The sequence below is a fragment of the Chenopodium album genome, chromosome 8 (assembly GCF_948465745.1).
Source record: "Chenopodium album chromosome 8, dcCheAlbu1.1, whole genome shotgun sequence".
Taxonomy (NCBI): domain Eukaryota; kingdom Viridiplantae; phylum Streptophyta; class Magnoliopsida; order Caryophyllales; family Amaranthaceae; genus Chenopodium; species Chenopodium album.
Genome location: NC_137841.1, coordinates 13291196 through 13316399, shown reverse-complemented (window position 1 = coordinate 13316399; position 25204 = coordinate 13291196). Strand labels below are relative to the sequence as shown.

Below are 25204 nucleotides of genomic sequence, written 5' to 3'. Positions count from 1 at the left end.
GAAATATTTTAAAAAACAGAAAGAAGAGATATTTTAATAAAAACATCCTTATCACTAGGCTTTTCACACTTTTGTTTTGTTTGATAATTAAATGACATGAAAGGTATTCATCACTGGGTTTGGTTTTGGGGAGACACAAATGGTTTTCTATAGGAGGTTAGGAAAGATAGTGGGAAGATGAAGAGTGGAGGTTGCAGCTATCAAACCCGCGAAACTAATTTACTAAATTGTCATATTTTTTTTTGAAATTTAAATTAGTTTTTTTGTTGGAGGGATTTAGATTTAGGCGGGATTGAATGAGAAAGCAGGGTTGGGGATTTGTTGCAACATCATTGAATCGACTCTTAAATTATATATTAGATTGTATTATTCTATTTATTTATCTAAGTTCGTGTTTTATATTTCACTAGAACTATAATGACACCGTTTAGAAGTTATATATGTGGCGTCATGTTCGAAAAACAATGTAAACGCAGTCAATAGTATAGTAAAATGAAATGAAATGTATTGCATCATATATAAATATATATATTTTTATATTTTACAATTAGTATAGTAAAATGAAATAAAATGTATTGCATCATATATAAGTAGTCCAGCACAAATAATATAAAAAAATTAAAAATATTAAGTAAGATAAAAAAAACGGCTATTTCACCAAATGCCACTGAGTACTTTAAAAATTCACCAAATGTCATCAGGTTTTTCAAAATTCACCAAATGCCACTAACAAACGTTATATTGTCATTGCGTGCCATTAATGAGGTATGACCGTTAACTTTTTATTACTATAATTCTTAATTCACCAATTGCCACTGACTATTTTTGATTTTTCATGAAATGTCATTATTTATATAAATTAATACACAATATAACTATGACCTAATGAGTTATAACAGCTAGTTAGTTTCACCTTTTTTGAATTTCTTTTTGGGATAAAATAGCCATTACACCCAATTTGTTGTATAGCTAAATTGTTATGCCATTCTAGTTTTTGAACATTAGAAGTCAACAGTGTTGAATAATTTAGAGCGATCGAGCGACGGGGCAGATTTTCTCAACCTCGCATACGCGCCCGATCAAGTGATGATGACCTGATTGGGCTGCAATTCAGTGAGTTTTACCCTCACTCTCGCGTCGATCGGGTTGCGTTAATGGAGTTTACTACTCCTTGATTTGCTCTTATTACTAGTTTAATTAATTGCAGCACCATTTTCTAAGCAAATAATTAAACACCATGCAATTTGTCTCAAATACTCTAAATTATAAAACATTGTTGACTTCTAATATTCAAAAACTAAAATGGCATAACAATTTAGCTGTGCATTCAAATTTATAAAACAAATTGGGTGTAACGGCTATTTTACCCCAAAAAAAATTCAAAAAAGGTGCAACTAACTAGGCGTTATAACTCATTAGGTCATAGGTATATTGTGTAATAATTTATATCAATAATGACATTTCATGAAAAATCAAAAGTAGTCAGTGGCATTTGGTGAATTAAGAATTATAGTAACGGATAGTTAACGGTCATACCTCATTAATGGCACGCCATGTCAATATAATGTTTGTCAGTGGCATTTGGTGAATTTTGTAAAACCCGATGGCATTTGGTGAATTTTTAAAGTACTCAGTGGCATTTGGTGAAATAGCCGTAAAAAAATATATCACAAACAATGGAACAATATTGGTGTGTCGTGATGCAAATCATTGATTTGAAAACGAATTTTTGGCGCAACTAAGGTGCTTAATTGTATTCGCGGGCACGAACCCTATGATTAACACACTACTTCCACACAAAAACACTTTTGGGTGGAAGGTTTGAATCAAATAACTTATCCCGAATAGAGAAAATGTTTAGACTATTGTGCTTGATGTATTTATTTTTCAAGTGTCAAAGTTATAAAAAAAAAGGCTTCTTCTATTTATAGAGAAACATGAAATAACATAAAAGAGAATCTCAAGTATCAAGAGAAGTGAATAATCACCTTAAACATCATCATAAATCGGGGTTATGAGAGTTACTTATCAAGAGAATAATTGTGGTGATTAATCACATTAAACATCCTTTTAAATTGGGGGTTATAAGAAGAAATGAGATGGCGCCACATAAATTGAGTAATATCCCGGAAATTTCCTAATTTTAAATTACTCTTTTTATTCTGATTAAAAACATTTTTGTGAGGAAATAACCAAAATATTACCGCCACCGTGATAACGGCTAAAGCTATTTTTCAAAGTCACACGTCGGAAGTATAAATTAAAAACCAACTTTCAAAATAAAACTTGAGTTCACAAACTCAAAACAAAATAAAAATAATTAAATCACAAGTTGGATCCATTCCAAACATAGCCTTTTTAAAAATCTAACTTAAAATAAACACATTAGGGTTAGTCCACAATAAAATAATTCAATATATAAAACTTGGAAAGCATAACAACGACACTCATTCCCATCATGCTCAACATGCTTCAAGTACCTGTTACTTCTCCTTTATTTCAACCCTCTACTCACCATATAAATGAGTCATAGTAGGGCCAACTAAAGGATAGCCAAACACAAACAAAAAAGTACGAATCAACAAAAACTGAATGCATATGCACCACACTAACATGAATATCCCATCAATAAGAATAGTAATAAAACATGCTTACCATACAATCACAGTCAACTTACCTTTGACTCATAACTAGCAATATTAATTATTTAATTAATAGCTTTGGATTAGACATCGAACGAGTTTCCTTCCTTAAAATATAGCGCATTAAAAATAGAGCTTCCGACTAGGAAGTTACCCCAATTGGCACCTACTATGTCACACCTTGATGACGGAATTCCAGCGCATAAATATTAATAAAAGAAAGTATTGTGTCCTATACCCCTGTAGAAGCTATGGTTAAATATAAAACCCCATAACTCCCCTGCATATGTTCATACTCAAGGTATATACATTCCAAGAGCTAGTTTTGGTGCATATCCTCTTACACTTTACGTGATTTATCAATTTAACATGTGAAGACTTCAACCAATTAATCTAGAATAAACATAATAAAAATCAACACATTCCTCCAATTAATTCTTGAATTAATTAGTCAGCAAATACTATATATTTTAATTAAAGTTCCTTGCCTAGTTTTTTCCACAAAATTGCACTATTACTACCTTGGTGCATAAAGCACACGAATAAACTCCTTGACTCGATCTCAACTTACTTGAGTGAGCAAATAAATAAACTAACTTCCTTGACTCAACATCAATAATACATGGGTGAGAATAAAATTCATGAATCAAATTCAATAATTCTAATTATAGTTCTTTTAAACATATATAAGCCTTACTTATTAATTTCATGCTTCCTTGATAGTGAAAAATAAAACATACTTCCATGATTCACATATATTTAACTTGTATCGTGCTTCAAATATCATATTCACATGCTTGCATAATAATTCATGTTCACCCAACATCAATTCCAAGCATATAATCAACCAAACATGCTACTAATTCATCACTTCAATCACAATTCACAATCCTAGCATGATACCACGCATACACAAATATTCTTGTGCACATACGTACCTTGAATAACGCCTAAACTCGACCACACTTGCTAGAAATCACCTAGCTCGAAACTTCCTACAATTAAAATACATTACTATAATTAATCCATTATTCCCACAAATTTCCAGCAACTATAATAATATTTAAACCATACTAATAATTAACTACTTTTAATCACATAAAAGCCATAAAACATTTTCTGTAAGTGGGTACTTTTTCCCTTTTATGGGTAATCAAACCCTAACTCAATAATTTAAAAGTAGTGTGTGTAAATTAATTCCAAAATTAAATAGAAGGTTTGAAACTCATCAAAAACATGATTAAACCATGAATTAATCAATAACAACAACCTAGCCTCAATCCCTAACCAATTATACAAAATCCCTAATTTCTAGGGTTTATGTTTTGGGGTTTTTAATTAAATAAAAATATGAAATTTATATCAATAAATTAGCAACATCAAAATTCCAAAATCAACACCAAAACATAATAAAAATCATGCCTTTAAAACAATAAATCAATAGAATTAATTTTAGGATTAAAGAAGAAGAGGTTTTTTTAAAAAAAAAAAAAAAAAAAAAAAAAAAAAATTAATACACACACCAACCAAAAAAGGAGAGGGAGGAGAGAGAGTGCGCCGACCGATTGGGCTGCCGGCGCTGCTGCCGTTGCCTGTGGTGGTGGCCTTGCGTGAGGTGGGAGAAGGAGAGAGGAGAGTGCGTGGGATTTTAGGGGAAAAAAGAAGAGAAAAAGAAAAGAAAAGAAAAATAAAGGAAAAAGAAGATAGAGAAATTAAAGAGAAAACTTTGATTTTTTTTTTTGTGAAATCTGACAATTATGTACTGGAAAAATCTTGAGGTTTTAAATTATTTATACTTTTCTTTTTAAAAATAAAATATATATTTACAACTTTGCCATTATTAATTCAGAATATCTTACAAATTCTCCGTTTGGGCCAACTTATTAGGCCCCTAAATTCCCAATGAGTTGGTTCATTTCTTTAAATACGATTGACCCAAATAAAAATACTTTTGTTGCCTCAATTTATGGTCCATTTTTAAAAAAAAAATAATTTTATGATCTATTTTATTTATACACACTTATAATTTATTTAAATAAATAATTTCTTTTTAAAATGAAATAAATCATTTTAATAAATAAAATAATTAATTTATCTATAAAAATATAATAAAAAATACGGAGTATTACAATCTGTCTGGTCATGATGACACGTGACGGGCTCATGTCTTCCCATTGAGTTTTGACCAAACTTTAGTTGATTATTTTACAGATTCATAATACAGAGTACTTCATATTGCGTAATTTATTAATATGTAATTTTTATAATTTTTTAATCATGAAAACGATGTAATATGTTAGAAGTTAGCCCGTGCACTTCAACCTATTTTTACTGAACTTAAATTACTTCTGTTGAATTGAAATTATTACAATAAAAATAAGTTAGCACATGACATAAACTGATAAACACAATTTAAGATCCTAGTTTAGCTTTTTCTCCGATTGAACATTTACTATCCCTTGGAAAGTTGCAATCATCATCTCATACAAATACCTAATTAATGCATCGCACTTAGAATCATACTCAACAAACCAAACCCAAAATCTCTCATACTATTTTCACAGCTAACGCAATTCATCAAAATTTCTCATTTCTCGAAATCAAATCTGCAATCAGTGGAATTCTGAGCATGAATTTTCGAAACTTAGATGATTTTTGGGCCTTTTACATGACTCAACACTCTAAGCCGTCGACAAGGCGTTGGCACTTTGCGGGTACACTTAGTGGAATTATAATCTCAATCTACTCTCTGTTGTTCAATTGGAAATTCTTGATTTTGGTACCATTAATCGGTTACGGCTTCGCTTGGTACAGCCATTTCTTTGTAGAAAGGAATGTTCCGGCAACATTTGGTCATCCAATTTGGTCATTCTTTTGTGATTTTAAGATGTTTGTATTAATACTAACCGGTCGAATGGATAGAGAGATTAAGAGACTTGGTAAACGGCCTGTTTTGTAAATTTTTTTTATTTTTCACAGATTTTTTACTTAGATTCTTGTATATATTGTGACAATTTCTATTCAAGTATTCAACATTGTAAACCTTTAGGGGGCGTTTGGTTCACAGAGTGGTATGGGGTTGGAATCAGGAATGGGGTTAAGGTGATATCGGGTTGGAACTTGATACTTAATACCATGTGTTTGGTTTAATTCTGGAATGAAATATCTCACTATTTTCTCTTTTTATTTGATACCTAAGGGAATGGAATGAGCCAAACCCACCTCCCCCCAAGGAATCTAAACCCCATACCTCATGGGTTTGAAATTCATATTTTTGACAACCAAACATATGGTATGGGTTTTAGTCATTCTAAACCCATACCTCATACCTATATTTCGTGAACCAAACGCCCCCTTAATGAGCTGATCGCTTTCATTATTTAGCTTAATGGATTTTTTGTTTGTACTGTTTGTGTTTTAATGTTAAAAAATTTGCATTCCCTTGTATGTTTTCAACCATAACCAAAAAACCATGTTGTAAAGTCTGAAACCTGGGAAAATTCTGCACAATGTCGCGGAATTTTCATGTGTTTTGTGGCCTAATTGTTCTGGGACAGTTCTTGCTCTCATGTGTCATAGCACTTATTCGTATTTTAGTTCTTATTGTAGTTCAGGTTTATGAACAAGACTTTAGCAACAGGGATTGATTCGTGGGCTGAATGGAAAATTCTGCACAATGGCATGGAATTTTCATGTTTTTGTGGCCTAATTATTCAGGGACTGTTCTTGTTCTCATGTGTCATATAAGCGGTGTATTCTTATTGTAATTCAAGTTAAGGAACAAGACTTTAGCAACAGTGGTTGATTCATGGGCTAAGTGGATTGTAGCAGCACCATGGATTGTAAAAGCAATGATTATGGACCTCTCTTTACCGTTTGAACTAGAGAGAAGTTTTTCTATTCCCATGAGTGAGCATAGACCTGCTGACTGCTTGTGCTGGGATGGTGAGAAAGATGGCATTTATTCTGTCCGATCAGCCTATAAACTTACTTTTGATGGGGATTGTGAGGAAGCCAGTTCGTAAGGCCTGGAATTTAATGTGGTATGAGCCGGTTTTACCAAGGGTTAAAGTTTTCTTTTGGAGAGCTTGTCATGAGGCGCTTCCTACCAAGAAGAGGCAACATATCCGAATCAAGGATATTGATGAGGTGTGTGGTGTGTGTGGAGAAGAGAAGGAAGATGTTTCTCATGCCTTTCTTTGCTGTCGTCAAGCTATCAGCATTTGGGAGGAGTGTGGCTTTGCATGGGTGGTGGAGGGAAAGGGGAGATCGTTAATGGACTGGGTCTTTCAGAAGTTATGTTGCCTGGTTAGTGAGCATTGTAGCTGGGGGATGGTTCTCTGTTGGTCGATTTGGAGTGCCTGGAACTGTGGTTTATTTGAGAATGATTGGTGTGAGCCTAGAGGGATAGCTTCCTATGTGCACCAACTGATGGGAAATTCTTTTGTGAAAAAGAAGGGCGACGCTGTATAAAAGCAACGAGGCTGCTGGTGCCTTCCTGCTGCAGGGCGTATTAAGGTGAACATTGATGCGAGCTTGTTGTGTGATCTGGGAATTGGTGTGGGGGTTCTTGCGAGAACTGATGAGGGGAGTGTCTTGTGGTGTGTGAGCATAAGCTGGCGGAAAGGCTGGAGCCAAAGCTTGCAGAGGCAAAGGCCATCTTAGTGGGGATGAAGCTGGCTGCTGAGATGGGGCATGATCAGGTTGAATTCGAGAATGATTGTGAGAACGTGGTGAATGCTATCAGAAGGAAGGATAAAGGCAACAATTCTGCAATTCGTTTCTCTTTTTGTGCTTGGGGTTGGATTCAAAGAGAAGGAAATAAAGTGGCGCATGACTTAGCCCATGCCCACCTATTGTTTTAGGAAGAAAGATTTGGTTGGATCAATTTCTAGATTTTATTTGTACTCTGTTAACTCTGATTTGAAGCAGAATATTAATTAATCCCTTGTGGGTTTCCTTCAAAAAAAGAAAAAAAAAAAAAAAAAAAAAAAAAAGAAGCAATGATTATGGTTTATGAACCAAGGTGAACTGGTGAAGTAGTAAACTACATTGTATATGCCGGAAGACTAAAATCAAGCAGAAGGGATTGAATAAGCAGAGCTTGTCAATCTGGACTAAATGTGTGTTTGATCTTTTGCCTTGTACTGTCTTTTTAAATTCTCATACGCAGCATTGTTTTTGACATTGGCAATAGAAAAACTGCAGGCTTATACTTCAACTGTCCAAGTTCAGTCACCTGAATATCCTAAACCCTACAAACTGTCAAGATTTGCTTCCCGGTCTTTCATCTATTTTACATAATTTATTTCTATCTGATGGTTGTTTGAAAGTTGTGAGGTTCCAATTTAGAAAGCATTCATGTTGTGGACAGTAAAGATTCAATGTGTGACCTCCTAATATTGAAGCTTAGGCATATCAGTTTGAAGCATCGAACAGATACCAACGGACTGCAGGAACAACAGATACTCGATTCCTTACTTAAAGCAATCAGATCAAACATTTCTGAGCATCTTTTCTACTCTTTAGTAGATAACGTGTATGTGTTCCGTGATGAGTTTAACGACCTCCTCTTTCATCTGATACCCTCACTAAATCTTGCACATAACTGAAGTATATATTTCTAATAATAAAATGAAAAAATTGTCATCATGTTCTTTGATCAACTTCATTTTCTTGTATAAAGGTGTCTGAGATGAAAGTGGAATACTTCGCTCCAAAGGAGGATGCCATTCTCCAAAATGAAGCGCTAACTGACTTCTGCATAGTTGTTAATGACTCATTGGTAAACTTGTGGAACCAAATTAATGCCTATTAGATTAAGTAGCAAAAATGTTGCAGTTTTTCCTGATATAATGATATTTATATATAGAGGTTATAGAAACCAAGTAAATCAAAATTTCTGGGGAACCTATAACAACCAAGATTATAGTGGCCAAAGCCAAGGTTAAGGGTATGGGAACCAAAACCAAAATAAAGGTTTTGGTAACCACCACCAAAACTATGGCCAAAATCAAAACCAAAATAGGGGGAATTTTCAAAATAACAATCAAAGGGAACCCCCACCCGGTTTTGCTCCAAGAACTCAAGGGCAATGGTGATAATTCCTATGTCCAACCTTCATCTTCTCGATCTAACTTGGAGGAAAACATTGAGAATCAAACAAAAATCTTGACACATACATGACGGTAAGTGACAAAAATTTCAATGAGATGATGACACATAGCAAAATGTTTGAGACCCAAATTACTCAATTAGCAAACACCTTGAAGGAAAGTGCTAGTCCTTCTTCTCTACCCTATCAAGGGAGTGATCCTAAGAAATTGGTCTATTATATCACAACTAGGAGTGGTAAGGTCCTTGAAGAAAGTATTTCTAGGAAGAGTAAGGAGGGAGAGAAGGTGAGTGATTTGTGCAAGGAGGATAATCATGATATGTCAAGGAGAGAGAGTAAAGATGCAAAAGAGAAAGCGAAGATTGAAGAAAATGTGCAAGAGGATGTGATCAAACTCAAGCTTCCCTACCCTCAAAAGTTCTTGAGGAGCAAAATTAATGATCAATTTGGGATATATCTTGATATGCTAAAGGAGATTCATTTTTCTATCCCTTTTACTAATTCTTTGACTCAAATGCCCAATTATTCTAGGTTTCTTAAGGAGATATTGAGTGTCAAAAGAGTGTGTTATGAAGTGAAATTGGTGGATGTTGGGGAGTGTTGTAGCGCTTTGATCCATAATGATTTACCCCCGAAGATGAAATATCTCGGAAATTTCTCCATCCCTTGCAAAATCAACGACAATCTCTTTCAAAATGCTCTTTATGATCTTGGGGCTAGTGTTAGCAGTATGCCCTACTCCGTTTTCAAAAAACTTAAGCTAGGAGAGCTCCTTTCAATCAACATGACACTCTAATTAGCCGACCGCTATACCAAGTTTCCCAAGGGGAAAATTGAAGATGTTCCTCTCAAGATAGGAGATTTCACTATCCCCGTTGATTTCATTGTTCTTGAAATAGCAGAAGATGATAATATACCTATCATCCTAGGGAGACCATTCTTAGCTACTTCGGGTGCTTTGATTGATATGAGGGGTGGTCTTATAACATTACGTGTTGGTGATGATAAATCGAGCTTTAAGCTTAAGTCAATGTATGAATCTTTGTCCTATGTGAAGGGTATTATGTTTGTCAATTCCCCTCTCTTGAATGATAATGTTTGCATGGTTGTGTCTTCCTCTAACGATGTTTGTGTAGTTCGTGGTGATGTTTCTTACAATGTTGAAAGCAAGTTTGGTAGTCAAGATATCAAGGAATCTTTAAAGCTTGAAGATGAGGAAATTATTGAAATTCCTTCATGGCTTGAGCTCTCATCAAAGGATGTTGAAAACAGCTCTTTATATGTTGATGGTGCAAACCGTCCACTAAAGGGATTAAGATATCAAAGAAGAAAAAGAGACTTCCCATGGAGAAGAAAAAGAAGTTGAAGAACAACAAGCTTGATTCGGTGTTTATCAAACAAGAAGATGCGTCTCATGGAGTGGATTTGCCAAAGATTGGCATAGAGTTTGACCTCCCAACCACTTTAAACAAGGTGGTTTTGTTTGACCCTCCATGATTTGGAGGAAGGGTCGAGCTACAGACCTAAAGTAAGCGCTTTCTGAGAGACAACCCGAACTTCTAGCCTTTCTCTTTTCACTGTATCTTTTTATATTTTTCTTTTATTTTCTTTCCTTTCTTTCACTAGTTTTTGTGTTTGTATTTGTATGGTGTTTTCATGAGAATTGGACTGCTTTGAGCGAACATAAGCATTATTTGGCGGTGTTATGTGTTTCGTGATGAAAGTGTGCTCGACGTTCTTCAAATTTTGAGGCGTTTGGGTTAGGTAATTGCAAAGATGAGTGTTAGATTATTGGTCTAAGATGGAAAAAGAGGTGCTTGTAATGTGAAGGAAGTTTAATTTTGGTGAGTTCATAATGGTGCTCTCATGAATTTGGGATGTTGAACCTACTGTCATGGTGTTTTAAATCTGGTATGTTTACTGGGTATAATAATCTCGGGTTTAGCTTGAAGCTCAAGCCCATCATCAAACTCACCAAAGAGGGAGCCTTGCTGCGCGGGCGCGCACCTCCTATGAGTGGGCGCGCATAAGTGCTGTTCTGCTTACTTATTCTTCTTTCTTTTCTTTTTTCCTCATTTCTTTCTATCCTACCTCACGACACTCATTCCTCTCTCTTGATAAACACAAACCCTAACCCTCACATTTCTTCCATTTTTTTCACTCTTAATCACTAATTCCTCACACAAAATCATCAAAATCCTACTAATTTTTCATCAAATTACCAATCTACATAATACTTTCCACTATTTCTTCTTCTCCAAGCTAATTCCACCATTGGAGTCAAATTTGGGGATTTTTGAATTGGGGTAAATTTGTGCTCAAAACTTTGTTAATCTTGCTTCTTGTATGGTATAACCATCTTCTCTGCTCATATTTTAGATTGTTTCATCATTTTTGATTGAAAATTTGATTATTTCATGATTGTGAACAGTTAGTATAATTTGTTGTTACTTTGATGATTAATTTGATAGTCTTGATGCATATGATTGTTGTTGGCTAATTCTTTTTGCTTAACATTTGTTGTTGTTGATTGTATAGATTTGTTGTGCAATTTTGGTGGCTATTTAATGAATTTGGAATTTGTATTTTGGTTGTGGTAGTAGCATTGTGGTGTTGGTTATGGTGGTGGTTTTTTGAAGTAGTGGTAGTGTTGTGCTATTGCTAGTGTGTTTGGTTGATACATTGGTTCATTGGTATTATTTTTTGTGGTATCATCATGTTGAAAATCTTGAAATCTTTGACCTTAAAGAAGAGAAAAGGAAATAGAACCCAAGTGAGAATCGAGGAACCTACACATACACCCCAAACACGAGAGTTCATTGAGCCTTTACCTTTGCCCACTCTAAAAATTCAAAAACCCACTCAATAAACCAATCTACAATGATCTTAAGAAAAGAACCTTAAGACCTTTTCTCCACTATCACCAAGATATGATCAAATTGGATATCAATGAGGATTTATGGATGTTATTTGAGAAGCTCTGGATTGGTGTCTTTGCGAATACTTCCTATAGGACTTATCTTGAGCTCACAAGAGAGTTCCTAATTGCATATTTCTCTACTACTCCATTGAGTGAAGTCGAATTTGAAATCTCTTTCCAACTCTTCAACGAGCCTCAAACTCTATTTCTTGATGAATTTAATGCGGCTCTAGACTTCAACCCTGCTGCCGGCCTCCTTTTCATAGAGCATGAGCATTTTAATGGGTTTGCAGAATATGCTTGGTAAAATGCTATCTCGGGAAAGGAAAGATTTTCCACCCAATACTCCTTAGCTAGTGACATTTATCAACCTTGTCTTCGAGTTCTTCATCGACTTTTAGGATACTCGGTTTTCCAAAAACATGATTTGGGAAAAATTTCGAGGCTAGAGTTGGTTGTGCTTTGGTTAGCCACTAAAGAGGATTGGCGAGGGAGGTTGAATATGGGGCATATTTTTATGAGGAGTTATGAGTCCATGGTAGGTGGAAGTAGGATCAGGGAGATAAATTGTGGTACCATGGTCACTGAGTTGGCTTCTCATCTAACATGTGATCTCTACTTAGCTTCATGTACTTCGGTAGGGGATGCAGAAGAGCTCTACCTCGACATCTCTCAACTAAAGAAAGTGAAATTCCTAGCGAAGAATGATGATGATGACGTGTTTTATTGGTTACTTAGGCATGTGCACCGGTGCTACCTTCCTAACCCTTCTTTGATCTCCTTGCAACAGGATGCTCCTAACATTTGGTTTGTTCCCTTAAGCAACCAGCTTTTGGGTGATTATGAGATGGAGGATGTGCTTTATGGTGAAGATGAACAACAACAACGTCAACAACAACAACAACAATAACAACAACGACATCAATTCTCCAACCCCGACTTGGAGGCCTTGCAAGCTCAAATGCAAGGGATGCAATTAAGCATGGACGGTATGTATGATCAAGATTTCGAGGCCACCTACAATCAAATGAGAGGCATCACGAAAATGCAAAAAGGTATGTTCCTACAACAACAACAATTATATAATGCTAATGTTAACCATGACAAAATCACCCCCGCGGTTAATTATCCATATTTTCCGCCTCAACTCAGTCACGTACCATCTAGGGGGTGATGGTAAGCTACATACCCTTATTAGCCGGGTCCGCAAGGATCCAATACCGAGACCCGTTCTTTCCCGGATAAGCACGGTAACTATGATTATCGTGTGTCCGGTGGGAGCGACTATAGGGGTGATCCCTGATAAGTGACTTTTATGTCACTTTTAGGGTGTTTATTGAGTCGTATTCCGGCTTATTTTTCAATAATTTCACCCTTTTATCCTTTATTTCTATTATTTTATTATTCTTGTCTTTTATCTTTATTTTGAGTATTTTTGCATTTTTATTAGTTTTTAGTTTATTTTTTTTAGTTTTAGTTAATAATTTCCCTCTTCTCTCATTTTATTTATTTTCTTTTAGTTTCTAGTTTGTTTTATTTTATTTTATTTTATTTTATTTCATTTAATTTTATTATTTCTTTAGTTTTAGCATTTTATTGTATTTTATTTTACTTTATTTATCTTATTTTATTTTACTTTATTTATCTTATCTTATTTTATTTTATTTTATCTTCCAATTCACCCTCGTGTTTTTGGTTGTAGGTGTTCCGGGTTTCAAAGTCATATTCGCGTTCGGAGGTCCAAGGTTCGAGGCACAATGCACAAGCACCACTACTGCCCTCTTGCTATCACCTTAACCATCACCACCCATTTTCATAACCTCCACCACACACACACACACACCACTCAAGGCACAAACCACACATCTCCCCTGCTTCCATCAGCCACGCATCTCACCTTAACAACCCCAACACCAACAACAACTACAACAACAACAAACGCAATCCCCCAGCTACCAGCTCCACCACTGCTGCCCCCTTCACCACACAGCAACAACAGCGAACACAACCACCATCATAACTTGCCACAATCAACCCACGCATCCACCACACCACCAAAACCGCAGCAGCCGCAATTAGCAGCCCCCAAACTCACCAACACCAACTCACACCACCTCCAATAGCCACCGAAACCACCATCTATCTCCACCATCAACCACATACCTCCACCATTGCAGCCTTCACGCAAACCACCAAAACCCACACCAATTAACCTTCTCCAATCACCGCTGCTGCTTAACCCACATCGCACCACCACAATCACACCGACACCACCCAACACCAGCAGCAACCCGCAACAATTGCAACACCTAACCAGAAAAACCGCGTCAATCGAACCCGAATCCGCAACAATTGTATTCCCCAAGCTACCTAGACCTTCGCGGCCCTGTCAGAAGGCGCACACAATTGGAGTCCAAATTGAGGCAGTGGCTATTGTGCGACCTCTGTGCGATGTCTTCGCGGGCGCGCAAATGTGGGTCAATCACGAGCTTTTCACGTGATTTTAATGAAAATCGGAGGGCCATGATTTGATGCTAGATGATGATGGATGCTTGCGATGGTGGTGATGATGGTTGCGTGATGATTGATGATGGAGTTTGGTGTGGCGTGAAGCAGGGGATTACATCCCAAGATTGAAGAAGCCAAAAAAATCGAATAGGAAGAAGATTGTGGGTCTAATGGGATTTGGGGGCTTTTGGGGTTTTATTTTCTTTTAATTTTATTTCTATTTCCTTTTTCTTTTGTTTATTTTATTTTATTTTCTATTTTATTTCTCTTTTCTTTTATTTTCTTAGCTTGTATATAAATACCCCCTTTGGGGTTATTTTCTAAAAAACTTTCAATCAACATTTTTATTTTGAGATAGATTAGTTTTAGATTAGCCCTTATTTTCTCTCTCTTAGGGTTAGTTTAGGAGTAGTGTAGAGAGAGAAAGCTTGGATTTCCATGGAGTTTTTGAGAGGTTGAAGAAGCAACTTTGTGGAACTTCTTCTCATCTATTCAATGAGCATTTTCTAACTTTCCCTCGTCTTTATTTCTTGCTTGATTCTTAGTTTTTGCTTTTTGTTTATCGATTTGAGTAGATTAATTAGTTTATTTGTTTAATCTTGTTTTTATTCTTATTTTACCTTGTTTTCCATGTCTTTCTTCATTATGTTAGCTTACATTTTGTTCTAGGGAAATGGATGAAGGTTATGTTAATAAATTGAATGATTGATTGTGATTAGTATGGAATTGTTTCTTGATTATTGTGTATGGATGATGCTTTTATGGATTAGAATCTTTCTAGCTAATTGATTCTATGTTCTTAATTGTGCTTTCAATCGATTGTGCGAGAATGAGTTGGTTGAGAGCCCTAATTTCTTCCATACCTTTGCTAGGCTAGTTGCACGTTAGTGAATTAGTTTAGTAGGATAATTAACATGCTTAATTGTGCGAGAGTGAGTTAAATGTGTTGATTGTTCCTAATCAAGGTCATTTTCATCTAATTATATGATGTTATTGAATGTATTGATGTAATTGGATTCCACTTTCCCTAGTTTTAGTTATTTGTTCTTAGTTGTGTTTAGTTGTACCTCTCTCTATCTCACAAGCCTTCCTAGTAGTCTAATTAGAACAAATTGATACACTTAGTCCTTTTGGGTTTGACCCTCACTACAACAAAATTAAGTAAAGGGAACGGTGAAAAACCATTGCCTAATATAAAAAAAAGTGTTGCCTTGTAGCTAAGGCAACACATATGAGATGTAGTTTATGCCCCCGTTGTCTATTCCTAAGGCAACACATTTTTATTCAAAGGCAACAATTTTAAAAGCCAAGGTAAAATAATACCTAAGGCAACACTTTTTCAAAGGCAACAAATGAAAAATGTTGCCACCTAAGGAGACAATTTAAAACTATCACCTTATGTCATAATATGCAACAACCTATTCAATTGTTATATTTGCTAGTAACAATACAAAAGTGTTGCCAAAAGTATTAAAGACAACGTTTTAAAAACTGTTATACATAAATAAATACTAAAATGAATCTACTATTTTTTCTATTGTAAGTAATCATATATTATAATATGATTCATTGTATTCTTGTTGTGAAGTTTCCTATAGTAGAAAAATCTTTAACATTAACATCTTCAACAATAAAATATGATGTAAACATTTAACTAAATAATTCCAAAGTAGTAAATTAGTAAAAATAAAAACAAACAATAATTTCAACATGTTTTCAATACCAATACATCTTATCAATAATTTGTTTTGGAGTATATTGCAGGCTCTAGTTTTAGTCTAGCTAATAATTTAAATAAAAACATATTTGTCCAAACGATAAATAACAACGGATAACTTTAAGTAAATTCAAATTGATCAATGATGTCGCATTCTTCTTCTTACATGTTGCCTTCGTCATCTTCTTCTTGTTCACTTTCCATATTTACTATTGAGTCCCTATTAAAAAAAATAGAATAAATACATTTCAATTGTACCAACGTAAATGCATAACTAATGACATAATGTTACAAAAAATGTATAAAATACAAGTTAGAAAGGCTTGGATAATTTCGTTTGTTAGACGAATAATTAAACTTCATATTATCTCTCAAATGCACCACAAAAAGAGGAAAAAAAAACACGCAAACCTTAGTCAATATCTACCTCTACTACTTTGTGTAGCATAGAAATCAAAAGGTTTGTACCTTGGATGTAGAAGCTAAAGAATGAAGTTGAAGCATTTCAGTTGAATTATCATCCCTCTCGGATTGACTATCAAAAAATAAAGAGCCAAACATGCTTAGATCAAAAGACATTTGAGGATTTCGTTGTTGAAGTTGAGAAAAGAAGGAGCGAAGACCATTTGCCATCTCCCTTTTATCTTGTTGTCTTTTATCCTCATATTTTATTCGCATAGCTTCAACCTCCTTAGCATGCTTCTTTTCAACTTCCTTCATTACTGCAACAATACAATGTTTCTGCAACAATGAAAAAGTATGGTATACCAAAGTTCAACATGATAATAGACCTAACATTCATCAGTAACAAAGGTTACAATATTAAGTATTATTCTTATAAAACTTTAGACTTTATTTAAGGCTATTACAATGTTCCGACTACTTCAGAGAAAACTTAATTAGATTAAAATTAATGTAATAAGACAATTAGAAAACACAGTAGTTGATAATTAAATTCCCCTAACACTGATAATACTATGGAGTGGTTGAATCATTAAATAATATCAATATATCATAGACATTGTTCTTTCTAAAAACAAGCACAGATAGGCAAAGGTATGATCTCGTTTAAAGTTCTTCGCCTGGCTTAATATGCTTTAAATTTTCTTACTCTAATTTTGTATGAATCTAATATTTTTTATATTTATCTCCTAACATATATAAGGTTTAGGGAGCTTAAACGTGTATGCTCAGAAGGGTATAATAAGTGATTAATGTATATGCAAATAGGTTTAGGACACGTATGAAATCAGATTGGTAGACATGGAAATCTATACAAGATTTCATGAGTTTTAGCATGATTAAATGATTTTTTATATTTTAACTTTGAGCAAATATGCCTTAACTACTATACTTCTTTCCTCTTTCATCTCTAGCACGTAGAAATCCACATATGCACCTTTTTGCCATAGTAAAAGCCAGGCAGCCACCAGGCACCACCCACCCACCCGCCAGAAGGCAGCAGGCAACCACCAAAGGCAACAGGAAGTCATCCACCACCAGCAGCAGGCAGTTAGCCATCCACAGTAGCAGGCTGGCAGCCACCTTGTAGCTTGTAGACATTAAAATAGTTTCATTTCTAGCTTAATTCAGGTATTTATAAGCTTTAGAAGCTCTTGCCAACTCTCTATTCTTTCTTTCTTGAGGTGCTCTTGTTAAGAGCCAGCCTTATATGTCATGCAAAATATGGTAACAATAACCAAATAGGACAATTCAAGCAATAATAAAACAATTTTATCATATTTATGTAGTTTAATAACTCACCGAGACATAATCCAAGAGTTCTTCTTTCTTCTTGTTCCTTAGTATGGTCCGACTCTGGACATTCAATGGTAGAATATTTGTTTGTCCATGCTCATTTAAGATAATTTCTAAGCGTTCTTCTTCGTTGCATCCATGAACATCGTATAACCCGAATTCAGACAAGAAATTCAAAAGTTAAAAAAAATGACTGATCATGCATGCATTTAAATAATTTAAAATACAAACACGAAAGAGAGCTTGCCATTTTCTTTATCATTCTCGATTTGATTTAAGTGTTCGACTTTTGATCCTAGTGATTCAACAGGTTGCTGCGATGTATGATTAGGAGTAGATGAGCCACCATCTGAAGAAACCAAATGAACTTTCTGTCGACGCTTCTGAAATGCCAAAGCTACTATCACTGCTTTTCGAGTCAGAGCCTTCATTTTGCGAATCTACAAATGTAACCAATATTAACAAGTGAAAAGAGAAAACATGCTAATTAATAAATTGTATAGCATAGAAACAACCACCTTCCATGGAATAGTCTTGGACTTGAGATTAGTTTTAGAATGTGGTAGAAGTAACTCTTCGTTAGAGGAATTAAGCTCATGCTCCATATCAGAATCTTGCTTAGGACTATAAAGCCCATCTTCGGCAGAATCCTTATTCATGTTATGGTTACTAAAATTGCTTCTACTATTTTGTACTGTCGCCATCAGTGAAATGGCCTTTTCCTTCAAACCTAATTCTTGCATTTTTGACATATTTTCTTTAATCCTTTTCATTCTAAGCCTCTCATATTTTGTAATTCCTGGTTCATGAGTTTCAAGATGTTGATCACCAAAACCTCCTATACCTCCAAGCTTAGTGGTTGTTTTCTTTGTCATACTTGGAGCTATTAAAATGTGAAAATAAATCAAATGAAACAGAACAAAAAAAAAAAAAAAAAAAAACCATGTATAAGCTGTCATAAAAGCAAGTTTGTACAAAATGAAAAGTAATAACAAAGGGATAACTATATATATTCTAGTTAATAATAGTCATAAATTAAATTAAAACTATAATGTGCTACAAACCAGGAACAGTTGCTGATCCAAACAACTTAAAAGGTCATAAAACGAAAGGTTAGGACAAGGTAATTAAGCTAAGTAAAACACATGGTCTATTTACCAGAATTGTATGTACTGGTATGCTACACAAAAAATTACTGAAAATGTAGTAGGAAAAAAGGGGCTATCATATTCACACAAACTAGGTTTAGTTCGGTTTAATTTAAATGGCATCATAATCGTACGTGGAAAATTCAGTTCGTTTAGGTTTTGTTTAGAAAGAGTCTAGATCATATCTGACAAGGGAATAAACGCGTCGTCAATTGTCTATCCCTAGATCAAATACAATTTATACAACCTAAACAAACCTAATACGAGTATAAGGCAAGAATAGGGGTCGAACCACAGAGAACGGTAAACACCACCAAATGTTATCGACAATTAAGCTAGTCCGGAATAGGAGATAAATAAACTAAAGTCTAAAGATGCTAAAACAAGAAATAAAACATTAAGGCACCAAGGGAAATGGGTCGGTGAAGTTGACTCTTGACCATACAATAACAAAGTAGCATATCAATGGTAAACTAAACATGCATGAATATCGAAGTAAAGGGTCCAATCTAGCCGCCTTCCGGGGTCAATTGGCTTCTCCTAACATAGCCTCTATGTTTCCACATTAGAACCATATACTAGGAGGTACTATTAAATAACAATCGATAGTAATGAATCTCAACTAAGTCAACTTCCGTTACTTGTTAGTAAAGACTCATCTTTGATCAACTAACAATGTGCACTTGCAAGAAAGACCAAAGAATATCAAGCATGCAAAGACTTTAATCACCATTAACATAACCCCAACATTAAAAGCATGAACAATTAGCAACTACACCATTCCCACACCCTTGGCTAGATGACTACTCACAAATCATATTGAAAACAATATCAATCATCAAATCAATAAGCATCAACATGATTAATAAGCAAAGAATAAAAATGAAAGCAAATAAACAAAATCAAGAACAAAGGTAAAGAGAAAGAGTAAGAGATTGCTCATTAATTGAAGATGAAGGTCTACAAAGGATTGAACAAGCTCCTTCTTCAAGATCCAAGTTCATTAATGAAGAAAACCACACTTTCTCTCTCTACCAATGAAGACTAATCCTAACCTATCCTAACCTAAAACTAATTAGAGAGAAGAATAGATAGTTATTGAATGTTTTTAATTACCCCAAAAATGGGTATTTATACTAGCTTAATAAAACTAGGGAAAATAGAAAAAAGAAGGAAAAGAAAATAAAATAAAAAGGAAAAGTAAAAATAGAAAACTAAAATAAAAATAAAAAAAAAATAAAGAAAATAAGAAAAGAGAAAAGAAAACAAAGAAAATAAAAATAAAAGAAAAACAAAAACAAATCCCCCAACCTAAACAATCAGACGCCCTTATTCCATCTTCATGGCTGCTCTATTTTTCTATTATCATACCACCATCATCAACCATTATCATTAAATCAATGCTCCAAATCAATGGCTATCAACACCAATTGCATCATCATCGTTCGATCCTCATTAAAAATCATGTGCGAGGCTCGTGAAATGGTTCGATCGAACCAATGGTTGGTTCGATCGAACCAATGGTTGGTTCGACCGAACTACGGGGTTGGTTCGATCGAACCATGGGTATGTTCGACCACTCCTCTTCGAATAACAAAACCCCCAAAGTCTCTGACTCGACGTTCGGCCGAACACTCATAGGTTTGCTCGAACTTGATTAATTTGCAATTTGCTCTGATTTTTGCTTAATTGAGGGGTCGATTGGTTGCTTAATTGGTGGTTTGAGTAGTTGCGGGTCAGGTGTGGTGAAGGGCTGCCGTTTTGGGTGGCTAAAACCGGTTTATTGCGGTGGTCTGGGTTGTGGTAGGTTGCGGGATGGCTGTTGTTGTGAGGTGAATTGGAGCAGGGGACAGTGGTAGCTGTTGTTGCGGCTGCGCATGAAGGTGGTGGTTGGGTGGCTGCTGTTGTGTGTGCTGTTGTTGGTGGTTGTGGGTTGGTGCGTTGATTGGGTGGCAGCAGGGGAGTAGGGGAGTGAGGTGCTGGTGCGTTGTGTTGGTGAGGGGCTGCTGTGGTCAGGTGCAGTGGGTTGTTGCGTGAGTGAAGGAGAGGTTAATGTTGCTGTTGGTGTTGGTGGTGTTCCGGGGTGAAGCAGGGGAAGTTGGCTGAGGGGCTGCTGTGGTTGATGTGGTGGAGGATAAGGGAGGTGGGGTGATGGATAAGCGTGGCAGCAACTAAAGGCAGCAGCTTGTTTGGAAGCTTATGCCTCGAACCTTAGACCTCCAAACACGAAAATGACTTTAAAACCCGGGACACCTACAACAAAAAACACGAGGGTATTACTAAGAGATAAAATAAAATAAAATAAAATAAAGGTAAAATAAAGTAAAATAAAATAAGATAAATAACACTAAACTAATAAAAATTAAATAAAACTATACAAGTAAAGAAAGTGAAATAAAATAGACTCAAAACCAATTAAAATAAATGAAAGTAAATTAGAATACTTTCAAGGAAAAATAAAGAACGAAATATAACAAATCAAAAGCAAATAAAATACGAAAATAAACTAATTCTAATAAAACTACGAAAAGAACTAAAACACGACAAAATTACCAAAATAAACTAGAAACTTTATTAAAGAGAAAACAAGAAAAGAAAGGGAAAATAAGATAAAATAAACGGGAAAATGACTCTAAAAATACTTCCTAAGAGTGACATAAATGTCACTCATCAATATCCATAAGCATATCTTTTGTCAACCAATTTGTGTAATTATAAAAATCAATACAAATCATTCAATTTCAGGTTAGTGACAAACAGATCAAACTAAGATTTCCTCACAATTTGGCTACTACATTCAAGTTTAACACAGGTTCTATTCAGAAATTTGAAGCAAATACATACTCTGCAATACAAAACAGGTCAAATATATGAAGTCATATATAGGACAAGTACACAAGTCATATAGATGTTGATTTAGCATTCTCAGAAGCAATCTAACAAACAGTCACTTTCAAGATTTAGAAATATAAGTGAAGCAAAAAGAAGAAAAGAAACTCAGAACTTACCTATATAGTGGGGCTAATAGCACTAGATCCACTATTGACTAACAAAACACAATCAATGAATAAAAGGAAAAAAAAAAGAGTAGTATGTAATGTGTCTTGGTCAGCTAGGTAGTTTACAATAGACAGCTTAATGCTCTACATAATCATATAGTATGGAATTTGGAGGTGCTGGTAAAATATATTTGGGGTGCTCCACAACCAAAAAACAAGATAGGTGTTATATATATGAATTGGGTTACTTTGAATCATTGAAGAATTAATGCTAGAACTTGATTGAGTGATGTAGTATGGGTAATGAGAGAAGAATGATGTAATAGACCCAATATCCAAACCACAGTTACAGGTTTACACCAACAGGAATCAGATAAAGAGAAGGCCCAAGAGGGGGAGCACAAACAGCAGCTAGCAGGGCATCAAAGCACAATAGGACAAATGAAATTAATTCTCCACTCAAGGAAGGAGATGAGCTAGGTGAAATTGAAGTTGCAGAGCTGATTCTCTAATAAAATAGTGACAAAATCCTATAGTTTTTGGTTTATTTGTAAGATTGAGTATATTTATAGTGATTAAAGTAGTAATTATGTTTGCATTGTAGGGAATTTTGTAAAAGAGATTGTTGTTGTCAAGTTATCCCTTGTTACCACAGTTAATAAAAAAAGACTCAAGCTTTATTTTTTTCTTACATTGTACAAATTTGGTCTTAAAATATCAGTCTATACCAAATGACACACATGTACTCCATCAAAAAAATATTTTAATGCTTCACAAGCAGATTTTAGTAACATAGACCTTGAATTCCCTCACATAGTTCAATCATTTAATAAAAGGGATGAGCTGTGACCTCAAGCTATAATTAACACATCTCAACCATACCCTTGTTTTTTTGAAAGGTCAGCATAAAGGGACATCATAAAGGGACGATTCTTTCATAAAGTACTTTACTAGTCCCAAGCAATTTAGCATAAAGTTGAATACATTAGAACTTCTTTTGTTCCAAACTCTCCATAGAATTTTCACTCTAAATTCAATTATCTGGGTTTTTTTAATATCAAATCTAATTTACTGATATATATCTGATATTTTGATATCATCTTATAATTTCTTGGAGTAAATTGAACATAGTGGGGAAGTAACACTACTCAGTAGATTTTTGTAGTATATCATCCTGTAACTTATTGGATAAGATTGAAGATATAAGGGAGAGTAGAGGAAGAAACAAAGACAAGTCCGAGAAGTAAACCTAACTAGAAAATTCAGAATTTGGTTTTCTTCCTAGTTTATGAAAATTTATAATTTTATTTATTAAATACCAAAATATTCATCAAAATTCAAAATAATCTGATTAATAGGATGATTTCTGGAAATTTGGTATCATCCCATTTACTAATTACAAATCGCCTACCATTCAGCACTCCCTAACTCCTATTTTATCACACTCATAGCTTTTCCCTCTTTCTGCACAAGGATTATAGAAAGTAGTTTGTATTTCACAATAATTTAACACAAAAATAAATCAAGCACGTAAGCTGCATTGGCCTTAAAATAGTATTATGCACATATACAAGTATCTTCCTTGGAAACATTTAAAAATCATATGTTTAATCAAGTTCAAAGCATACTATCAAAAAACCTGTACATGATATGACTAGACAAGTTCAACTTGATCACTACTTATAAGCTAATTTCACCTCCATTGTCACTACCAACTCAAAGCAATTGACAAATCATATAATATGTATAAAACTGATTGAAACCCAAATCTAAAAACTTTCCAGAAAAACCACCAAAATTGTTTTTATCATCAACCAATTGCAGTCATATCTATAGGCACTCCTTACCAAAAGCATAATAACCACAAGCAACAACTAGAAATTAGAAAATTCCCAGTAATTCAATAAATCATAAAGCTAACCCATAAACAAAACCATAAAAAAAATACGAAGGCTTAGAATTAAGACAACCCAGAAGATATTAAATCTTAAAATCAAATCCAACATCAAATTAACCAGTTATAAAGATTAAATTCACTTGAGAAATAAAAGGGGCAATGGTGACTTACAAATGAAATTCAGAAAACAACGGCGACTTTTGCCGGCATCAAACCCCGCCAACCAGCCAGTTATAAAAGCAAAGGAAGCAGTGTGGGTAGAGACCAAACCAACTAACTAATTACGAAATCAACAGATACTCTATACACTTAATTAACTTTCACCTGAGTAGAAAGGAAGGAGATGAGTAACCGATTGAGGGATATGATGATTTTAAGGTGATTAGTGTGTCTTATAGTGAGATCAACAACTGAAAAGTGGAGTAAATGTTGATTAATAGTGGAAATTTTTTGGAGCAAAAAATAATTCACCATTTCGCGGGTTTTGGAGATGAATCAGGCGTTGTGGAGTGAGGAGTTGAGGATGATGGTCTTTTTTTTTATTTAGTATTATTATTGAAAATAATATGGAGAAGTTTCTGGGCTCTGGCGTTGAGGAGTTGATTATTATTATTATTATTATTATTATTATTATTATTATTATTATTTATTGGAAATAAATGTGGAGTAATTGGGTGAGATTAATAAGGTTAATGAAACAAAGATCTAATGTGATTCGATGAATGAATTGAAATAGCTAAAAGTGGATTGCAATTTGCTATTTGGTGGTAGTCTATTATTGGGATAAAAAAATTAATTTCATTAAATAAATTATTGTATACATTTTTTTTTTGTAAGAACTCGGGTGTATAATAAATATTGTATAATAAAGTTACTCTCTATAAATAGGTAAAAATTAATGGTTAGTAACTAAAAGTAACTATAATATCATTATAAAACTTATTTCATTGACTATTTACATTAAAATCTTACCAGGTTTAAAGTTATTTAAGAAAATTAAAAGCCCTCCTAAATTGGCCAAAAGTTAATTAGTACCCTAAAAGTATTCAATGTAAATATTGATTGTAAGCCAGATCTACATAAAAGTTTTTGTTTTTTATATCGAATCGAATTGTATTGAAGTTTATAGAAAGAATAAAATTTTGGGATTAGATTAGATTGAAGGGTTTGGAACCAAGTAAACAGACCTACACTGAGTTGTTTATCTTTCTAAAAGTTAAAACCCTAAAAATAAAGTCTTGTTGTGTAATAATATTTAACAAAGTTTTTATACAAATGTAATATTGAATTGAAATCAACAAAACATGTAATCAAAGAGACCCAAAGTCAATTGTCGCAAAATAGACACACCTAACCCCGTTTTGAACCTAATACTTTAATTTGACATGCACCAATACGAAGTTGATAACTTAAACCAAACCTGGCATGGACCCAATAGTTATTGCCCCGGCTCAAAACTGATTTGAACCAAGCCGAGGTAGGTTAAAAGGTAACCTTGAC

The 25204-nt window shown here is 34.4% G+C and overlaps 1 protein-coding gene across 3 annotated transcripts; it reads right to left on the bottom strand.

The window, feature by feature from the left end:
• Positions 1-15891: 15891 nt before the first annotated feature.
• LOC145555840 (uncharacterized) lies at positions 15892-24237 on the bottom strand. Of its 3 annotated transcripts, none has more exons than XM_081617557.1 (6): positions 23876-24237; positions 20120-21061; positions 18179-18543; positions 17667-18100; positions 16371-16643; positions 15892-16122 (listed from the first exon to the last, which is right to left on the bottom strand). In XM_081617557.1, the coding sequence occupies exons 3-4, from the start codon at positions 18533-18535 to the stop codon at positions 17879-17881; spliced, it is 579 nt and encodes a 192-aa protein (XP_081473683.1). In that variant the 5' UTR covers positions 18536-18543; positions 20120-21061; positions 23876-24237; the 3' UTR covers positions 15892-16122; positions 16371-16643; positions 17667-17878. The 3 variants fall into 3 exon arrangements, with proteins under 3 accessions (XP_081473683.1, XP_081473684.1, XP_081473685.1); XM_081617558.1 differs by having other exon boundaries at positions 16371-16624; XM_081617559.1 differs by lacking the exon at positions 20120-21061.
• Between the last annotated feature and the right edge of the window lie 967 nt (positions 24238-25204).

What these genes read in the sequence shown, in the direction of transcription:
- LOC145555840 (XM_081617557.1), bottom strand. Translation starts at nt 18,535, where the DNA reads ATGACAAAGAAAACAACCACTAAGCTTGGAGGTATAGGAGGTTTTGGT. An exon ending in CCAAGACTATTCCATGGAAG is followed by an intron (nt 18,101 to 18,178) that starts GTGGTTGTTTCT and finishes TTACATTTGTAG; the next exon opens with ATTCGCAAAATGAAGGCTCT.